This window comes from Denticeps clupeoides, chromosome 3 (assembly GCF_900700375.1).
Source record: "Denticeps clupeoides chromosome 3, fDenClu1.1, whole genome shotgun sequence".
In the NCBI taxonomy this organism is placed as follows: domain Eukaryota; kingdom Metazoa; phylum Chordata; class Actinopteri; order Clupeiformes; family Denticipitidae; genus Denticeps; species Denticeps clupeoides.
The window spans coordinates 21,870,593-21,891,554 of NC_041709.1; the positions used below are offsets into that span (position 1 = coordinate 21,870,593).

Consider the following 20,962-nt stretch of genomic DNA (forward strand, 5'->3'; position numbering starts at 1 on the left):
CAATGTCATTTATAATCCTGATGTAACTGGTTGTACTGATTGTAACACTGTTGTAACTCTATGGGCCATCCTAACAAACAGCATTGCATGCTAAGTGTGTTTGTGAGAAAGAATGAGTGAAATAGCATGTATATTTCAGGCTCTCAAGTCATTTTATAGGTCACTTGTATAACATTATAACCATATAATCATTACTTGACCAACAAAAAAGGGGGGAGCTTCCTAACTCTCTGACCTTATTGTGTCATGTGGCCTCTCCCAGGATTCCTCACACCCAATGAAAATGCCAGATAGGAAGATATAATGTTATGTATTCTCTCTAATCAAAAGCAAAACTGCATAAAAATCAGACGTCATACAAAAAAAATTTAATAATGGTCAGATCAACATGGTTATGTAAACAATGTTTATTGTTTTGTACATAGATACTTTCCATATAATTGCTATAATTATCATAATATCTGTATATAAGTCAAAAATAATAATTCTATAGATAAAAAACTAATCCATTAAACTGCTATTTATTTTGAATTTATGTTAATATAGAAAACAACATAGAATCTTTGTATACTTAACTATCTTAAGTATAAAGATGTTTCAAGAGGGATTAATATAAAACTGAGAACAACACACACACACACACACACTGAGTTGGTTGCAAAATGCAAACGAGACATTTTGCAAGGGCCTCAGTGCACTACAACGTAACAACCTTTCACTTTTCATATTTTTCAAGAAAAAAACATGATGAACTTTCTGTTTTTAACGGTAATATTATTGATTGAAGAATAAACAATACAAGACTGACAACACTCATACTGACAGGGACTTGGGAAAGATGGGCTGTGGTGAAGTGATGTCCAATACCTTTGGTAAACACATCTGTTCACACTGACACACACTCGCGCACACACCAGGAGACAAAAACCTGAAAGCAGTGTACTATACTAAGGATGCTGGGAAGGGGGAATGAAGACGAGAAACATAGATGGGTAGACAAAGGCATAGAGCCCAGTGTTTGATGACCACTCTGCATTCATATAGATCAGGCTCATCAGTAAAAATCAAGCTCTCTAACTATTTGTGTGTGTGTGTTTGTGTGTCTGTATGAGTGTCTGTGCACGCTTGAATAAATGAAGGTGTTATGAATAAGTGTATGTTTGTGTGGGTTTATATGTGCATACAAGATTGTGTGTGTTTGTGTGTGTACCCCTCACGGCTCTATTTTAGAAAGCAGCCATGATATCCATTCTTTGTTCCAGTCTGCGGGATTAAACTGGACTCGCTCACTCCACCGGGCTCAATGTCACACTTTATGCAAAAATCTAATTTCAATGAGGTCAGAAGGTTTGGCTTGATATGGGTGGATGGCTGTCGGATGGTGCCATCTTCGAAACTCTGATGAGTTTGTACGTCTAATCTCCAGGTTTAAAATGTTCTGATGGTTCTTCAAGCAAAAACAGGGTCAAGAGGAGGCATCAAAACTGCAAGAGAAAAAAGGTCCACCATCAGCTGAGCCTGTGGCGTTAATGACTGAGACCAAAATGTCAATAATGCTGCAATCACAGTATCCTTCATTGATCCATATTGATTGATTGATTGGTTTCATTAACAATGTGCAGCAGTGCCATTTAGTGCATAGGATTTCCTATAAAATGTATAAATAAATAACTACCTAACTGTCTTCACAATATAATAAGAAGGGTTATTCTGAATAAAGTGTCCATTTAAGACACATGACGAAATCAAAGCATGTAGCGGAAAAGAGCAAGAAAAGTAAAGAATTCTGCACACAAATAAACAAGGAAGAAAAAAGCAAAAAAAAACATCTGGAGAGAAAATCAAAATGGGGTGTCCGGCATTCCCCAGGGAAACATTCTCTACCTCAGAGTCATTAAATATTAATATAGCCATTTTCTCTTCCTGCTGTGGCTGCCTGACAGACAGGGTCACCTCTACATCTTCATTAAACCACTGCCACCCACACGGACACACTCACACGCTGCTCCGTACATCATGTTCACAGGTATATCACAGGCGTAATTCAAAATGTACACACAGCCGGAGTGGGAGCGCTCTATTGCACATTTCTTCACTCACGGATAATAAGACGGCGTAAAATACACACACACACACACACACACACACACACACACACACACACACACACTCACCTGTCCCAGAGCTTCACACTTCTACAGTTGGTGCTGCAGCAGCTGGCAGAGATCAGAGCTGCAGGAGAGAAGAAGGCGAGCGTCAGAGGGACTTTCAGATCAGGAGCGGCTTCCGTTTCCGTGGCCTCCGCCAGCCACGGCTACAGCTCATCTACAAAGCAGGACCTCTGCTGTCTCTACATCAGCACAGTCTCCCGTGCGCTGCCAGCGGCCTACATCTCCACAGAAAAATAGGAATAATCTATACTATCTGCTATACTACTGGCTGCATGAACCTGCTTGGAGAAAGTCCAGCTTGCCAGAACATCCATGGCCTTGTTTGAGAGATTTTCTAGAGATTTGTAGAAAGGAAGTTGTAGAAAGGAAGGACTTCCATTGTCCAATTCATTTTGCGCCCACCTCAGCCCCATACATTTACATTTACAGCATTTATCAGACGCCCTTATCCAGAGCAACTTACAATCAGTAGTTACAGGGACAGTTCCCCCCTGGAGCAATTTAGGGTTAAGTGTCTTGGTCAGGGACACAATGGTAGTAAGTGGGATTTGAACCTGGGTCTTCTGGTTCATAGGCAAGCGTGTTACCACTGGACTACTACCACCCCATACAATTTAATCTTACAAGAATTCAATACCTAATCAAAGGAAACACGTACAGGGAGTGCAGAATTATTAGGCAAGTTGTATTTTTGAGGAATAATTTTATTATTGAACAACAACCATGTTCTCAATGAACCCAAAAAACTCATTAATATCAAAGCTGAAGGTTTTTGGCAGTAGTTTTTAGTTTGTTTTTATTTTGAGCTATTTTAGGGGGATATCTGTGTGTGCAGGTGACTATTACTGTGCATAATTATTAGGCAACTTAACAAAAAACAAATATATACCCATTTCAATTATTTATTTTTACCAGTGAAACCAATATAACATCTCCACATTCACAAATATACATTTCTGACATTCAAAAACATAACAAAAACAAATCAGCAACCAAAATAGCCACTTTTCTTTGCAAGGACACTCAAAAGCCTGCCATCCATGGATTCTGTCAGTGTTTTGATCTGTTCACCATCAACATTGCGTGCAGCAGCAACCACAGCCTCCCAGACACTGTTCAGAGAGGTGTACTGTTTTCCCTCCTTGTAAATCTCACATTTGATGATGGACCACAGGTTCTCAATGGGGTTCAGATCAGGTGAACAAGGAGGCCATGTCATTAGTTTTTCTTCTTTTACACCCTTTCTTGCCAGCCACGCTGTGGAGTACTTGGACGCGTGTGATGGAGCATTGTCCTGCATGAAAATCATGTTTTTCTTGAAGGATGCAGACTTCTTCCTGTACCACTGTCTTCCAGGAATTGGCAGTAGGACTGGGAGTTGAGCTTGACTCCATCCTCAACCCGAAAAGGTCCCACAAGCTCATCTTTGATGATACCAGCCCAAACCAGTACTCCACTTCCACCTTGCTGGCGTCTGAGTTGGACTGGAGCTCTCTGCCCTTTACCAATCCAGCCACGGGTCCATCCATCTGGCCCATCAAGACTCACTCTCATTTCATGAGTCCATAAAACCTTAGAGAAATCAGTCTTGAGATATTTCTTGGCCCAGTCTTGACGTTTCAGCTTGTGTGTCTTGTTCAGTGGTGGTCGTCTTTCAGCCTTTCTTACCTTGGCCATGTCTCTGAGTATTGCACACCTTGTGCTTTTGGGCACTCCAGTGATGTTGCAGCTCTGAAATATGGCCAAACTGGTGGCAAGTGGCATCTTGGCAGCTGCACGCTTGACTTTTCTCAGTTCATGGGCAGTTATTTTGCGCCTTGGTTTTTCCACACACTTCTTGCAACCCTGTTGACTATTTTGAATGAAACGCTTGATTGTTCGATGATCACGCTTCAGAAACTTTGCAATTTTAAGAGTACTGCATCCCTCTGCAAGATATCTCACTATTTTTGACTTTTCTGAGCCTGTCAAGTCCTTCTTTTGACCCATTTTGCCAAAGGAAAGGAAGTTGCCTAATAATTATGCACGCCTGATATAGGGTGTTGATGTCATTAGACCACACCCCTTCTCATTACAGAGATGCACATCACCTAATATGCTTAATTGGTAGTAGGCTTTCGAACCTATACAGCTTGGAGTAAGACAACATGCATGAAGAGGATGATGTGACAAAATACTCATTTGCCTAATAATTCTGCACTCCCTGTAGAGGGACAATTTCATTCTGATGGAAATTTCTGATTGCTAGTTTCTCAACAAATTAGCTAGACATTTTGGGAATACTTAAGCTAAAGAATAGTAAAGAATAATAGCAGGCTACAGCTTTTTTATCCATTTCAACTCAATGGCAATGTTAGTTGTTTCAGTGTATTTAATAGTATGGTGTGTTTTTCAGCAATAAACATGATATAAGTGATAAGAAGCAATAAAATTGATCAACGTGATTTTAACTTTCATGCTGGAAAATCAAATCTATTGACTTCCAAAGTATGATGCTAATAACATGTTTCTGTTTCTGTGGTAGAGAAAAACGTGCGCTTTCAAGGATGCCTATACAATTGTACTTTTCAAAAATCTGTCCGTTTCATGGCATCTTTTTTTATTTCAGCAGTGAAACGCACAGATTCTGAAGATCCAGCGAGGCGCATATTTGTGCTGCTTATACAGGTCAAAATATATTTAAAGGTGATCTTATTTACAGTCTTTTCAAATGTGCAGACCACATACAGTACAGGCCAAAAGTATGGACACACCTTCTCATTCAATGTGTTTTCTTGATTTTCATGACCATTTACATTGGTAGATTCTCACTGAAGGCATCAAAACTATGAATGAACACATGGAGTTATGTACTCAACAAAAAGTGGAGACCTGGCCTCCACAGTAACCGGGCCTGAACCCAATCGAGATGGTTTGGGGTGAGCTGGACCGCAGAGTGAAGGCAAAGGGGCCAACAAGTGCTAAACACCTCTGGGAACTCCTTCTAGACTGTTGGAAAACCATTTCAGGTGACGACCTCTTGAAGATTCAAGAGAATCCCAAGAGTGTTCACTGTATACTTACAATATTTGCAATACTGTGGTCTATAGCAGTCGCTAAAGCATTTCACTGCATATCATACGGTGCATGTCATATTTGTCACATACATGTATGTGACAAATAAAATTTGAATTTGAATTCAAGCAGTTATACGGCCCAAACAATTGTATTGTGAATAGAGTAGGAACAAAGTTTCAAACAAAATGTGAAAACTACATTTTAACTGTTATTGTAACTGTTCTCTGTATCAGTTCTCTTTAACTCACACTCAATACTAGCATTCGGTCCTACAATTTTCATAGGTTCAGCATCCACTGTACTTTAATTTTTGATACTTAAGTACATTTGAATCCAAATACTTTTGTACTTTTACTCAATTTGAAATTTAAATGGAGTACTTTTACTGAAGTATAATTTTACCTTGGGTATTTCAAGTACATGGTTTGTGTACGTTGTCCAACACTGATAATTGTAATGACAGGACATATTTTACCCAAATCAAAAAATATCATTAGTCAGGTTTAGTTGCACCAGTGAGTATATCATTAAGTCTCAACATATGCAGATGTGCATTCTATGTAATTGCATGTTATGGACAGAGAGCCGTTAAAAGTTATTCTGATGTAAAGCAGAGCCGACATACAGAGAAGGCAGGTACTGCATGTGACTGCTGAGGACCTGTCCTGACGATGCCTGCAGGCACTGTTTGTATCCCCTCGTCCGTCCCAATCTCCATGGCGCTGGAGTGGAGGCTGACAGCCAGCAGGAGCCGCCGCCGAGGGCCCGCTCGCTGACGGAGTCGGTCTGCTGGCTCCATCTGTTACCTGTCACACAGCTTCACACCCACTTCCACAGCAGATACCTCAACCTCTCCGGTCACGCACTCCCTTCCCCAGCTTCCCATTCCACCCTCCCGCCCGGAGCTGGGCTAACCCCGTACCCACAGCCAGACCATTCTCATTTTCATTCCCACCTCATCTACATCCGAGCCAGTTAAACATGAATTGCCTAATAATTTATGTAGCAGGCAATTCAGTAAGGATTCAAGGTGTGCTCTGACAGAAGGAATGGGAAACACAGCAAGAGATTCAGAAATAATATAATCCCAAATCCAGTTATAAATGGCATGATGGTCTGTTTTTAATACCTCTGTGTGCGCTGTAAATAGGTCTTAATGCCCATCTTCATGGTTTTATGGAACAACCTTGTTAGTTAATTGAAGCTCGGAGGGAAGGAAAGCAAAGCACAACTACAAGGTGTAGTAGATGTGATACGTGTCCCCTGCACTTATCACCATATGTAATCACGCTTACTACTATGTTGGATCAGTGGGTTAAGGAATCAATCAAGTTATTTTTAATAAGATACACAGTACAGGTTTGGACACACCTGCTAATTCAATGTGTTTTCTTTATTTTCATGACCATTTACATTAATAGATTCTCACTGAAGACATCAAAACTATGAATGAACACATGTGGAGTTATGTACTTAACAAAAAGTGGAGACCTGGACTCCACAGTCACCGGACCTGAACCCAATCCAGATGGTTTGGGGTGAGCTGGACCGCAGAGGGAAGGCAAAGGGGACAACAAGTGCTAAACACCTCTGGGAACTCCTTCATGCCTACAGTGAGAATCTACCAACGTAAATGGTCATGAAAATAAAGAAAACACATTGAATGAGAAGGTGTGTCCAAACTTTTGGCCTCTACTGTACTTAGTTGCATTACTTGTTTAACTCAAAGGACATAGTTAACAAAGAACAACACTGCTAATTGTTGCTTCTACAACAATTAAAGCGTTTTGCAATGGTTAGTCTGTCCTTTTGTTTCGAAATGCTTTCCAACACAAATTGGTTATGAAACAACCTGCCAAGGTTTGCTTGTAAAGCGGAGTGACTCCAAATTCTTAACAGCTCAAAACCTTCACAGACCTTCCACTGACTAACAGCACGACAGTTGTCACATGAGTCTCCGGCCCATGTGGAATTGTGACAGCTGGATTTAGGACTACATCTGGATTGTCTTGGTCTCACTGACATAAAAAAATGTACGCTTCTGCACCACTAGATGCAGTAGCCAGACTCCTTCCACCCTGCCCTCCTGCAGCATCAGATCTACACTCATAAATTATGCCATAGAAGCATATACTGAATCCATCAGTAGACTTTATGTTCATTACATACATCTCCAACACATTTGCAAGGACATAACATGCTCATATTGCAGATCTTTTTTTTTTTACTTCACTTCTGTATCTCTCACCTCACATTGTAGTTTTGGCCGGTTAGAAACACTCACACAGAGCAACACACAAGCAAACACACGTTCTTTCTTCACATGTACACACAAATGCATTAAATATTCATTGGCGGTTAACGATTGCAGACTTCGGTTGGTTCCATTTGTCTTTCTGAGAGTGCTGCAGCAGAGTTGGAAGGTCATAAAGACAAAATAGCACTGTAAGACACCATGGATCAGAAATCGTTTTGCAGATAACGCTTGATTTAAAAGAAGCTTACCAAAGCCTATGATGTGAAGGGGTTTGAGAAATAAAGGTAAAAACTCTCGCCCATATACCAGAAGACCAAGTTTCAAACCCCACCTACTACCATCGTGTCACTGAGCAGGACACTTATCCCTGAGTGTGTCCAGGGGGACTGTCCCTGGCACTACTAATTGTAAGACTCTCTGGATAAGGACGTCTAGTAAATGGTGTAAATGTAAATGAACAAAAGCACTGTGTGATGGCAGTGATGGTGATTCTGCTACATGTGGATCTTTCTTTTTTTTTCTTATATAGTTTTTATTATAAATGTTAACTTAAAGCTGAACAATTAAAGGTTTATATTCTTTTTTTATTTCATTCTATAATAAGTATTATAATATTAATTACATTCACCTTTCACAGTAGTGCACATGCTTTTAAAAGATCCCCTGTCATGAAAAATGTACTTTGTGAGATTATTTAACATTAATACAAGTTCCTCTAGTCTGTCTATGGTCCTGCAGTGGCTAGAAATGACGATACGTGTAAAGAGTGCTTTGGTCGTTCTGCTCCGCCGTTCAAACAGCAGCAGCTCAGACAGTCGGATCTGGAATTCATCCCATTATGTCGTCATAAGGGGAAAAGTTACCTCCACTTTCTCATGCTTTATCCGCCCAGAGAATTTCCCACCCCTCCCCTAAAACTCCACCAACCGTCATGGCTTGAAAATGTGTGAAGCATTGCAATTTTCTTTTGGAAAAGCAGCAACAAGACTTTCTGTTTGCGCCAAACATTGTGGTTGGTGAATAGCATTGATTACATAATTTCTGTGAATGCCTGCTAAACTTCTATAGGCCGCTCTCCTGCTCATTTGCATTTAAAGCTACACACACCGAAACAACTCGTCCTGGGGAAATCTCATGGTGTGACTGGCTAAAAGTGTCTGTGAATTTCAGAAAGAGACTTCAGATACAGTATAAAGGGAACAATAAGACTGAAATAAAAGCAAAAGAAATAATTTCATGTCAGGGGACCTTTTAGGGGCAGTGGTGGCCTAGTGGTTAAGGAAGTGGCCCCGTAATCAGAAGGTTGCTGGTTCGAATCCCGATCTGCCAAGGTACCACTGAGGTGCCACTGAGCAAAGCACCGTCCCCACACACTGCTCCCCAGGCACCTGTCATGGCTGCCCACTGCTCACTCAGGGTGATGGGTTAAATGCAGAGGACAAATTTCACTGTGTGCACTGTGTGCTGTGCTGCTGTGTATCACGTGTGACAATCACAATCACTTCACTTAATATATTTAGTGAAGTCTGTTCTTTGTAACAACATATTAAATGTGCAGAGCAAATGTAACCTACAATGTCTTCAAGTCAGAACATTTTAGGCCGTTATGATGATGTTATTTGACTAAATGGACCACATCATTTATTCAAGTCCACAATTACATTCTCATTGGCAGCAGCCTCAGTTGTGCACCTTCTGATCAGGTTTCTTGGAGTTTTTTCTGCTTTTATTCATTTTCAAAGTCAAAACATATTTTCACACTGTGCCAAAGTCACACTTTCTTACTTTCTGAGTACATTTTTAGTAAATTAAATAAAGCTTCAAGTACTAATGTGATTTGGAGATTTGAAATCCTGAACTATTTCAGGTTTGGTAAGCTCTGATTACGTAAAAGCGTCTATGGAAGATGGTAGAAGGCGACTCAGCAGAGTTGAGTGCTTTGGGCTCAGTCATCTGCACATACACCTCTGAGCTTGATCAGAGATAAATCAATGGGAAGCAATTTCACATCTAGACACACAGATCTAGTGAAACCTGTAACATTAATAATTCAGTGTGTGTGTGTGTGTGTGTGTGTGTGTGTGTAAGAGAGAGAGGGAAGAGTGAGAAAGGGAAGTCTCATGTCTTTTTTAGTCCTCCAGTGCATGCATGAACATGCACATACACAAACATCGGAAAACTCACAATATGAGTAATCTGGCCTTAAGAGAAATGGCCATTGCCTAGAGAGAGTGATGCGTGCATGAGTAAAGCTCTTCCAGGAAAACATAAAAAAACAAATCCAGGTTCAAACCTTGACAGATGTCAATTCAGTCCGTCCATTCGCACAAACACCAACTATGAATGAATCTTGTTTTAGGAGGAATCTATCAGGCCCAATATTTATTTGAGTGTGTGTGTTCAAGATGTCAATTCTCATTCATCATTATACCAGTGCAGACCGTTTAAGTTCTAGAAGATGATCCTCATCTGTAATGTGTGTTTACTTGGATTTTCACTTGTGTGGGCACAACTCTATATGGTTCTCAATACTGTCTAAGAACTCCAGAATTATTTGAGTGATCACTTGTTTTTTTAAGGTATATGAAAGGTATAATATTGAATGAAGCCATTCACAATACAGAATAACGTTTCCAAAGAGAATGTAATTGAGTCAAAGCCGAGACAATGACTGCAGAGTGATTGCATACCTCAAGCAAAGCACAGAACATAAGCATAAAACACACATCTGTATACACACACACACACACACACACACACACACACACACACAAACAGAAGATGGACTTTTCCTCTTCACATCTCTACTACACACACACACACACACACACACACACACATATTAAGCAGCATTGCCACCACCACAACGCAAGGATTACAGCAGAATGACCTATTTTTTCAGAGATCATACAAATGTTTATATCACCGGAGTTGGAGGAGGGGAGAAAATGCCCCACCCCTTCCCACTGGCAAAGAGAGCATCTATACACTATAACCTCTGATTTATGGTGGCAAGTAAATAAACAATGAAACATTCAAAAATAGCGTCTGGTGTCAGAACATAATGTCAGCCTCCTCCCTAGAAGAAACGTTCATCATTCACATTAAATTGAGGTTGTAAAAATAATGTAATAATTAATTATTGGTATTTGAGTGTTTAAGCGTTTTCATGCTTGTTACATCCATTAATGGAAAATGAGTGCACAATAGAATTCATGGTGTTGTAATTATTGTAATTACATTATTTCATCAACATTCTTTGTCTTAATTTTTGTTCTGCTGTCGGATTCTTAATCTCTAATAGCATTAAAAAGCGATGTTGAAATAATTCAGGGCTGAATGAACTCCCTATAGAACTGGGTTTCTTGTTCTTTGTCTTCCCATCTCTCTGTCGACACCCCCCCCCACCACCACCACCACCACCACTACACACATCCCACAGAATTCCTCTTTTTTTCAACCCCCCACTGAGGGAATTGTGCGATTTCAGAACAGCAAGTGAGACAGGGTGAGGCTGTGGGGAGGATTTTACTGAGGCAGATATTGTTTGTGAGAAACTCCTGGGCTCTGCAGTCCACATTAATGCAGGCTTCAGACGGAAAACCTTATTGCCTCCGATTTCTGCACTGATCCATTAAGGATTCTTTACACAACTGACGTGGCCTGATGAAGAGACTAAATCTGGAATACCACCCAGATATATCTATATAAAAATAGATATTATTGTGTGTATTACGTTTTGCAATAAACATCTGGATTACATTTACATTTACAGCATTTATCAGACGCCCTTATCCAGAGCGACTTACAATCAGTAGTTACAGTAGTGGAGCAATTTAGGGTTAAGTGTCCTGCTCAGGGACACAATGGTAGTAAGTGGGATTTGAACCTGGGTCTTCTGGTTCATAGGCGAGTGCGTTACCCACTAGGCTACTACCACGGATTGCCCTCAATACCTACCTTATATTACAGACCAAAGTCTATGTTATAAGAGCAGTCTGATATTTTTTCTTAAAATACACAGCGTTATATACTGTATGTGAGCTTAGTATTATGTAGCATGTGAGATCTAAGAATGACACAGAATGCCATTCTTTCATAAATTCTTTCTCCCTTATAATAAAACCCTCAGGGCAGATATAAAGGTGACATTGAGACATTGCCGTCCTGGGATTTTTTAACGTCTTCCCTCATATAACTAAAACTCCACTGCAAGACCCCTACAATTAGAGTGACAACAGACCACCATGGCAGATGCTCGGTTCATTTCCATACACCGAGATGACAGTGAAATCCTTTAATGCTTTCAAATCAGAACGATGCTCGCCCAAAGGATTCTTTTAGCCTTGTTTCTTTTCTTTTTTCTTTTTTGCACACTCTCTATCAGAGATGGAACGGTCATAGTTAGAGCCCATTCCCACCCCGTCTTGTAATCATCGGCCACGGAACTCTGATTTCCCTCAGCTCTCTCACCCGTTTCTCATGGCAGCAAGGTGTAGCACTGAACAACTTGGGGTCCCCCTCCTCTCCTGTACCACCCTGGATCAGCTTGGTTCTGACCCACTATGGGTGTTCACAGCATTAAAATGGATTAACAGCATCACAAAATGAATTAACGTATGTGCATGTTGAAATAGAATGAACGCCCGACTTAAGCTCATCATAACATGGCGCTGGATCAGTGAGAAATGGACACACCAGACAATAATCTATAAAAGCAAGTCACTAATCTGGCACTCTTCTCCTGACAGACTTACAAATAATGGTTTCAATGAACTGCTGATGGTTTTGTGTCTTATAGTTTGTAGACAACTGCAGCTGGTGGGGGTCAGAACCCTGCTGCTGCGCGTCACTGGAAATGCTGCTAATCTAACATGAGAAGAGTTGTTTTCAGAATTGCTCCAAATCTAAGGCAAGGCCAAATGCTCACAGCTCAATTAAGTTATTGCTGTACTATAATTTTCTCCCCATTAAATCTGCCTTGATTCAGTGAAATGCTCGGGCCTGTAATTAAACCACTTAAACCCTCACGAGCAGCCGCCCGAGTCGACAAAACAGGGAGGTAAAAGGTTCTCATCCAGCATGTGGACATCCCTTGTTTTCAAAAAAGGCAAAATCTGGACGTGTGTCCTCTCACGGTGAAGGCTGCTGTGCGGAGGGAAGGGGGCGTGCACAGAACGAAGGCGTCGGTTCCCCCCGCTATATTTATCCTCCGCGTCAAAGGGGAGCGTCTCCCAAGGTTACACCCGACAGCCCCTCTCCTCGGTAACTGGCCTTGCCGCTCATCCGGGGTCTCGGTAAACGGCTGGAAATTTATCTCCTTCCTACCCCTCAAGGCCCCGCCCCTGTCAGGTAGCGGCGGCGAGGCGCTCCATTTTCACAGAAGCGAGGGAGCCGATGGCGACGCGGTGATGCTTCTTATTGTGCGACTTAAGCCAATATGCAGAACACACGATTAGCCTTGCAGAAAACGTGATTATTCAAGGCCCATAACCCTCTCTGCAATGGAGGGCTCAGTTTGGCTTGGGTTCTCCATTCTAGACAAATTGCAGAGTCAGCATGAAGAAACACAAAGGCGATAGAAAAAAATTAAACTGCATGACGCTCCATGCGGTGTTACACTGTGTACATGTGGGTGAGTTTGACATCATTTGGAAAAGAGCGACGCCTTTTTCAGCACAGGGACCAAGTCCAGGCATCAATCCTGATGTGGCAAAGCGTCACATTGAAAAAATATGCATCCAAAAACCATCTGGACCATCTGAACTGAATAATATGAGCAACAGATGCTTGCACGGGACCCAGCAGGGTCAGATCTCTTCTGCCTTCTCCTTGATGCATATTTTGACACTTTAAGGGACTCCGACACGGCCCTGTTATATGCACACATTAATTTGTGTGAATCGCGCTCGGTTTAACCCCCTGTGCACTTTAGTGCTGCATACATTGGCTCGCTTAGTGGGACCTTGACTGCAAAAAAATTTTTTTTTAATAATTCCCTCAAAACCTCTTAACAGATAATCCAGGCCCACAGAGCATGGCTGGGGCAGCGTGCATTGAAACAAATTTAATCGGCTACGGGAGGATGTGGGCGGCCCAATAATACAGTGCACGAACACGACAGCAGGCCTGTCTGCGATTCTGCATTTCTATGTACAGTCCTGCACTCCTATTTTCTGGGTCTAAAATGAGCGATGACTCAGCGACAATTGTATATTTTTCTTTCTTTTTTGTCAAACCAGGTGAATCCCATTGAGATTACAAGATCTCTTTTGCAAGGGACCACTGGCCAAGTCACCGCAGAAGAATGTATTTCTGTTGGTGCAAAAAGTATTCAGACCCCCTTAAATTTTGCACTTTCATCTTTCCCAGCCGTCCTGTCCCTGCAGCGGCAAAACCCCCGCAGCATGATGCTGCCACCACCATGCTTCATTGTTGTGACTGTATTGGACAGTTAATGAGCAGTGCCTGGTTTTCTCCTCACATACTGCTTAGGATTAAGGCCAAAAAGTTCTGTCTTGGTTTCATCAGTCCAGAGGATCTTATATCTCACCATCTCACCAGTCCTTCAGGTGTTTTTTAGCAAACTTAATTTGCACTAAGGAGAGGCTTCCATTGGGCCACTCTGCCATAAAGCTCCGACTGGTGGATGATCGTTGACTTTCTACAACTTTCTCCCATCTCCCAACTGCATCTCTGGAGCTCAGCCACGGTGATCTTTGAGTTCTTCTTTACCTCTCTCACTAAGGCTTTTCTCCCCCAATAGCTCCGTTTGACCAGACGACCAGATCGTCCCAAACGTCCTCCATTTAAGGATTATGGAGGCCATGTACCTTTGATCTGTACATTTGACCTCATGATTCTCACTTGCTCACATGCATTGTAAGCTCTAATGTTTTATTTAGACAGGGGTGTGGCTTTCCTAGTCCAATCAGTATCATCTCAAGGATGATCAGAAGAAGTGGACAGAACCCGAGTCAAATATACGAGTCTCAAAGCAAAGGGTCTGAATACTTAGGACCATGTGATATTTCAGTTTTTCTTTGTTAATAAATCTGTTCATAAATAAAATGTCATCAATTCTATGCTTTTCTGTCAATATGGGGTTCTGTGTGTTAATGAGGAAAAAATGAACTAGCAAATGGCTGCAGTATACTGAAGAGTGACAAATTTAAGTGGGTCTGAATATCAGAACCTACTAGTTTGAAAACACCAGTAATCAGCACCACAGGTAACTTTTCTTTTTTTGAAGAGTTTCGTTAGAGCATGGAATGAATACAGTGGTGTGAAAAAGTGTTTGTTCCCTCCATGAGTTCTTGTTAGTCCAATTTAAATGTTTCAGATAAAAAAAATGTGTAATAAACAAAAAATAGCAAACAGTTGGAGATTTGCGTCTCTTCAAATCAGGGAGCTTTTGCTGTGAATGCAGCATTTTACACTCTTGGCTTCTCTCCACCACCTTACGTTAGTCAACGGGGGCGGTTTCCAACAGTCCTGAAGGTTTATTATGCTGAACACTTTCTTATCATTCACTCATGTTAATGAGCATCTTATGAAGCGGCTTTTGATGATGACAATAGTGAATAAATCAGCCATGAAGGTAAAAAAGAGGCGACGCTGAAAAAACAGATTCATCAAACATGCTTCACTTTATCTTTATACAACAAATACTAAATATGTTTCTTGCATTGGATTATTCAAAATAGCTCCATTATTTGTCTCCAAAACCACCACAGAGTAGGTGCATCCAAACTTTTGATTGGTAGATATTGTGTGTGTACATGTTTTTAATACAGCGGTGTGAAAAGTGTGTAGTGGTGGCCTAGCAGTTAAGGAAGCGGTCCCGTAATCAGAAGGTTGCTGGTTCGAATCCCGATCCGCCAAGGTGCCACTGAGGTGTCACTGAGCAAAGCACCGTCCCCACACACTGCTCCCCGGACGCCTGTCATGGCTGCCCACTGCTCACTCAGGGTGATGGGTTAAATGCAGAGGACAGATTTCACTGTGTGCACCATGTGCTGTGCTGCTGTGTATCACAAGTGACAATCACATCACTTTATTTATTTATTTTATTTAAAAGATTTTTTATCAAAGGCCACAATCAGAAATGAGCAGATCTCAGGCAAATGATACGAACGGTAAAGAGCGAAGATAAAAGGCCTCTGTGGTGCCAGCTTTGCAGCACATGGATGAAGAGAAAGATGGAACACAGGTCAACGGACGGACCGAAGCTCAGAGGGACTGACCCTGGGACAGTATCTGACAGTGACTAATGGCCTTGGCATCGTTAAACAGACTGGAAGGCAACTAGGGAGAAGCAGCAGCCACAGCCAGCTGTAACCGACCCCTTGTTAGCTAACCTTGCCTCTGAGACGAATGAAGAGCAAACAGTGCATTACACAACGCCTCCAGTGAAGCATCCGCCATCAAACCATGACATACTTCCAGTACCGAGAATTTCTGGCACACTAATCTTCTCCTTTGATGCAATTTGCATCCAGTTTTGTGGATGGCACGACTGTTTAAATTGCATTGTGGTTTTGAACAGTCTTGAAAATGGATATAACTGAGATGATGCTTGTGATGCGTCTTAAGTTTGTATTGCTCAGCATAGCACATATTTCACCTTGAGGACTTTGTCCTGTGGCCTGTGTCAGCCCAGCCACTCAGCACTTTCTCACCTAGAAATCATTATCGGCCACTCTAGGGTGTTTCAAACACCAGCCAAGGCTCCCGCTGTGATACTCACTCTCTCTCTCTCTCTCTCTCTTTATTTTCATATTGCCATCTCTCCCTCTTCCTTCACTACTCCCCCACATACAGTACATACAGGAACGGGCATTTACGAAGCGGGACTTCAGTGTTCAATCGTCTCAACCACACTTGCAAATGTGGAGTCTACAATTGTAATATTGCCGAACAACAGTGGAGGCAGTATAAACAGGGGCGTGGCCACAGTGGTGAAATCTGATTGGCCACCCTCACCAGAGCTGTTTCTTCAATTAGAGTAATGTTTCAAAACATGCCGCCTCTCGTGGTGATGTTACGTTGATAAGTCGGTTGTGCAGAGTTAGCGTAGCACCAGTTAAGGAGACCAGACATGCTCTTTTCCCCAAACATGTTTGGCCGGGTTTCTAGACGTATCTGGGTTTTTGATGTGCTTAAGCATTCATCACATCATTCCTAAATGCATATTCATGCTAGTAATAAAATGGCGTTAAAAAAAACCTAGACACGCCCCTCGGTGGAACTGAATCAAGTCAGGCGCCTCACAGAACGCAATATAGACGTATTTCAATATAACACACATCACATTGCAACCAATTGTGCAAGGATTTCAATGCTATCTCACTATCCTGTTCAGTCCCGTTACTCAGGGAGTCTATCCTGGGACACTGCCCAAAGGGCGGGCTAATAAACACACACCATTTACACACACACACTCAAACCCACGGCCGGTCTAGATTCGCCAGTTCACGTAGTGTGCATGCCTTTGGACGGTGGGAGGAAACCGGAGAACCCGAAGGAAACTGGCGGCAGCAGAGGGGAAGAGCAAACTACACACACACGCACAAGGTCAAACCCAGGACTCCAACACAATGTTGTGTGGCTTTCTTTAATCAACATAAAAAATATGATAATAATAATGATAATTTATTACATAGTAAATGTTTATATGGTTATATACATCGGCCAAATGATAAGAAGCACAAACCACATTCATGAGTTTAATAACCAAACAAATTCATTACCTTTACATTGACCGCAGTATCTGGTTAAGGCTGCTCGTTTCCTGGGAACGTCCACCCTTTTGTCCTCTTAAGCCATGGATTCTAATCACATAGCAACGGACAGTTTAAGCCTGAAAATGGTTTCACTTCAGCAGCTATTATTAAATGCTCTCTGCTGAAACGCCAGGGGACGAGACATTTGACCGAAGGATCTGAGGACGTCGAGTGGGGGGCGTGACCAGAGGTACCTTGAATTCTCTCTACAGTCCTGGGCCGAGCCTGCCTGACTGCATGCATTTTATACTACATTGTCATGCCAGTGTCACAGTTATTGGCTTTTTGAGTGGGACACATAGCCCTTTGATGTCTGGATACGCGTTCATTTCCGCTAAATGAATATACGAATAGAAACGAATGACTATTTGCCATTGTGATCAATCACTGTCCTGAAAATTGGCAGCGCCCTCAGGTATTTAACAGAATTCACACCGGATCGACGGCTGCCGCACTTTTTGTTTTACGGCTCTGCTGGATGAGGACTCACCGTCCATACCGTTGTATATGCTCCGGTGATGTGGCGACAGCTCGTCTCCGGCAGGCCTCCTCTGCATCTGCCCGACCTCTCTGCCCGGGCTTCCAAACCTGACGTGGTCTGGGCTCACGCCGTACTGATGCCGCAGGGTCTCGGGGCTGCCTCCTCCCAGCATGCATTTCTCCTGGTGCTCGGGCGCCACCAGCAGCGAGTGTTGCCTGGGCTCGGGACTGCTGCACACGCTCCCGCCCCCGACGCTGCCCCGGTGCCTCTGGAAGAGCTCCAGGCCGCCCAGGTGATGCTTGGGGTGCTGCTCGGGGCTCCTCCTGCCCACGCCTCCGACCCGGCTGTACTTCTCGGGGCTGAGGCCCCTCATCAGTCTGTGGTCCGGCACGGAGATGGAGCCGCAGCGGGGGCGGCGGGCCGGGGGCAGGACGAAGGGGTACTCCAGGCTGGTGCTCCTGTGTCTGCCCGGGGGGTGTTCCGGGCTGGAGACCTCAACCCCTCCCACCAGTCCGCTGGCCCCTGCGGACCCCCTGGCCCTGTGGAGGAGTTCTGGGCTGCCGCCTCCCGCGGCTGCCCCCGCGGACCCTCCTCCGGCCAACACAGTCTGTTTGGAATGGAGGTGGTCGGCGCTGTCGCCGCTGCCGGCGCTGGAGGTGCTGCTCCCGTCGCCCACGTCTCGCATCAGGAGCCCGACTCCGGGCACCATCAGCAGGCTGCTCTGGCTGTCGATGGAGCTCCGACAGCCGGCCCCCGTCCCCCCAGCGCCACCTCGCCGCTGCCCCGCCTTCTCATCGTCCAACAGCAGGCACAGCTCCTTGAGCTCCAGGTTCTCCCGGATCACCTCCTCCTGCCGCTGCTCCAGTTCCTTAAGCTTCTGCAGGTAGAGCGACACTTCCTTGCGCATGATGCTCGCACTATATCGGCCAAGGCGCTGCCACTCGCGGGATACACGCTTACCCTTCTGGCGGTCGTCGTCCAGGAAACAGCAGAGGTCACGCAGCTCGCGGTTGTCGTCCTGCAGCTTCTGGTTCACTTCCTTGTTGCCAAAGAAAAAAAAATTGTATATAAATAATAATAATAATAAAAATCACCTCACTAACCTGTCAACCGTCATATAAATACAAATTCATAAACTGAATTCTGCCTTTTTTCACATCCTACACAATATAAGGAGCTGTAATGCTGTCCAGAATCGGACCCTGTCCAGCTTTTCCAAATGGTCGCCTGTCAATCTGAGCCTAAATGACGGTGCGCCAGTAAACTGACATGGCGGTTGTCCTCCAAAACGAGGCCGAACCCTTGGCCCTCAGATCTTGCGGTTGGAGGGAGGCGCCGAGAGACTGACGCGCGGGTCCTAGACGACTTGTTCACTAGTCACCGTCACTGGCCGTCTTATGGACTTCAGGGATCTGTGAAGGATCCTGGAACGTGCCTAGTCTCCATCTCGTATGCTTGGCAAATTCGAATGAAGCTCATTTCACAAAAGTCAGATCTTTCCATTTTTTATATATATATATATACTTTTTTTTTTTTTTTTTTATGCTCACTTCCTTAGTACCTCCATTGCCGCAGTAAAACTTGACAGGCCACGGCTGTGTCTACATGTTCTTTGCTACAACAGCTGCATCCATGTCTTCTGCTGATCTCAAGGATCTTTAGAGGGTACAGACAACAGGTGTAACCTTACAGGACAACTGTCAGTCCGGACGAGGACAGACATATGCTGCCTCATTAATGCCCTGGTAACGGGACGGTGTGGTGCGCCATTTCCTTCATCCCTACCACTATATATACAGCACCGGTGTAAATTCAAGGTTACCGCACGCATGTCGTCCAGACCCCCGGTACGATCTCGTCCCTCCTCACCTTCAGCCCCCGAATCTCGCTGAGATGCAGCTGCAGGCTGCGGTTCACCTCCCGGATCAGGTTGCCGTGGTCCAGGATCACGCTCATCTTGTCGGCGTCCGACCTCCGCAGCCGCCGCACCAGCTCCTCCTTGCTCCACTTCAGCAGCTCCTCGTCCGGCAGGTCGCAGACGTCCTCCGCCGGACTTTCCGTGGGGGTGGGCAGCTGGGGCTTCTCCATCGGCACGGCCGGGCTGCGAGACCTGACTACTTCTCGAAACGCGCTCCCATCCGCTCCCAAAAATCCCGGAGCAACAGCTTGGTGAAGGCGGACCGCGGCCGGCCAAGTTGATCACAGCAAAACGCCCCGGGCGGCCGCCAGCCCGTCCATGCACTTGCGCGGACCGTGCATAGTTCGGCCAAGTTCGGGTTTTAAGGCAGCATCCAGGACAGGCTGCTCGGTCTCAGCTCCGCGGGGATCCGTCACGACCGGCGGGGCACGGGAGAGGATGCACGGCGGCGGCAGCAGCATCTCCGGTAGGAGCACGAAAAAGACTCAGCGACTCTCTCTCTCTCTCTCTCTCTCTCTCTCTCTCTTTCTGTCTCTGTCTCTATGTCTATCTCTCTCGACCCGTGATGCTGACGATGCCTCTAAAGGGACGTTGTGCGACGATGCAGCGCCATCTAGTGAAGGCGCGAATGGACTCGGTCACCGCAGGGCGGGTGTCCAGTGTGTAGGCGGGTTAGCAGTCCAAACTCACCCCTGAATAAATTCACTACAAATGTCACCGAGTGTCGATGTCAAGCAGTATATTAACTACACACACACACACACACACAAATGTAAATGCAAATATATATATGCCATTCAGGCGAAAAGTTAGGACACACCTTGTCGTTCAATGTGTTTTCTTTATTTTCATGACCATTTACGTTGGTAGATTCTCACTGAAGGCATCAAAACTATGAATGAACACATGTGGAGTTATGTACTTAACAAAAAGTGGAGACCTGACCTCCACAGTCACCGGACCTGAACCCAGTCGAGATGGTTTGGGGTGAGCTGGACCGCAGAGTGAAGGCAAAGGGGCCAACAAGTGCTAAACACCTCTGGGAACTCCTTCAAGACTGTTGGAAAAGCATTTCAGGTGACGACCTCTTGAAGCTCATCGAGAGAATGCCAAGAGTGTGCAAAGCAGTAATCAGAGCAAAGAAACTAGAATATAAAACATGTTTTCAGTTATTTCACCTTTTTTGTTAAGTACATAACTCCACATGTGTTCATTCATAGTTTGATGCCTTCAGTGAGAAACCAACGTAAATGGTCATGAAAATAAGGAAAACACATTGGATGTGAAGGTGTG

At 44.0% G+C, this 20,962-nt stretch overlaps 1 protein-coding gene across 2 annotated transcripts; it reads right to left on the bottom strand.

Annotated features, from left to right (window-relative positions):
- Nucleotides 1–477: 477 nt before the first annotated feature.
- Nucleotides 478–20,120, bottom strand: ccdc85al (coiled-coil domain containing 85A, like). 2 transcript variants are annotated; one of them, XM_028973396.1, is made up of 4 exons: nt 19,621–20,120; nt 17,770–18,790; nt 2,175–2,232; nt 478–1,484 (listed from the first exon to the last, which is right to left on the bottom strand). In XM_028973396.1, exons 1-4 carry the CDS (start codon nt 19,837–19,839, stop codon nt 1,466–1,468), a joined length of 1,317 nt encoding a protein of 438 aa, XP_028829229.1. In that variant the 5' UTR covers nt 19,840–20,120; the 3' UTR covers nt 478–1,465. The 2 variants fall into 2 exon arrangements, with proteins under 2 accessions (XP_028829229.1, XP_028829228.1); XM_028973395.1 differs by having other exon boundaries at nt 17,761–18,790.
- Between the last annotated feature and the right edge of the window lie 842 nt (nt 20,121–20,962).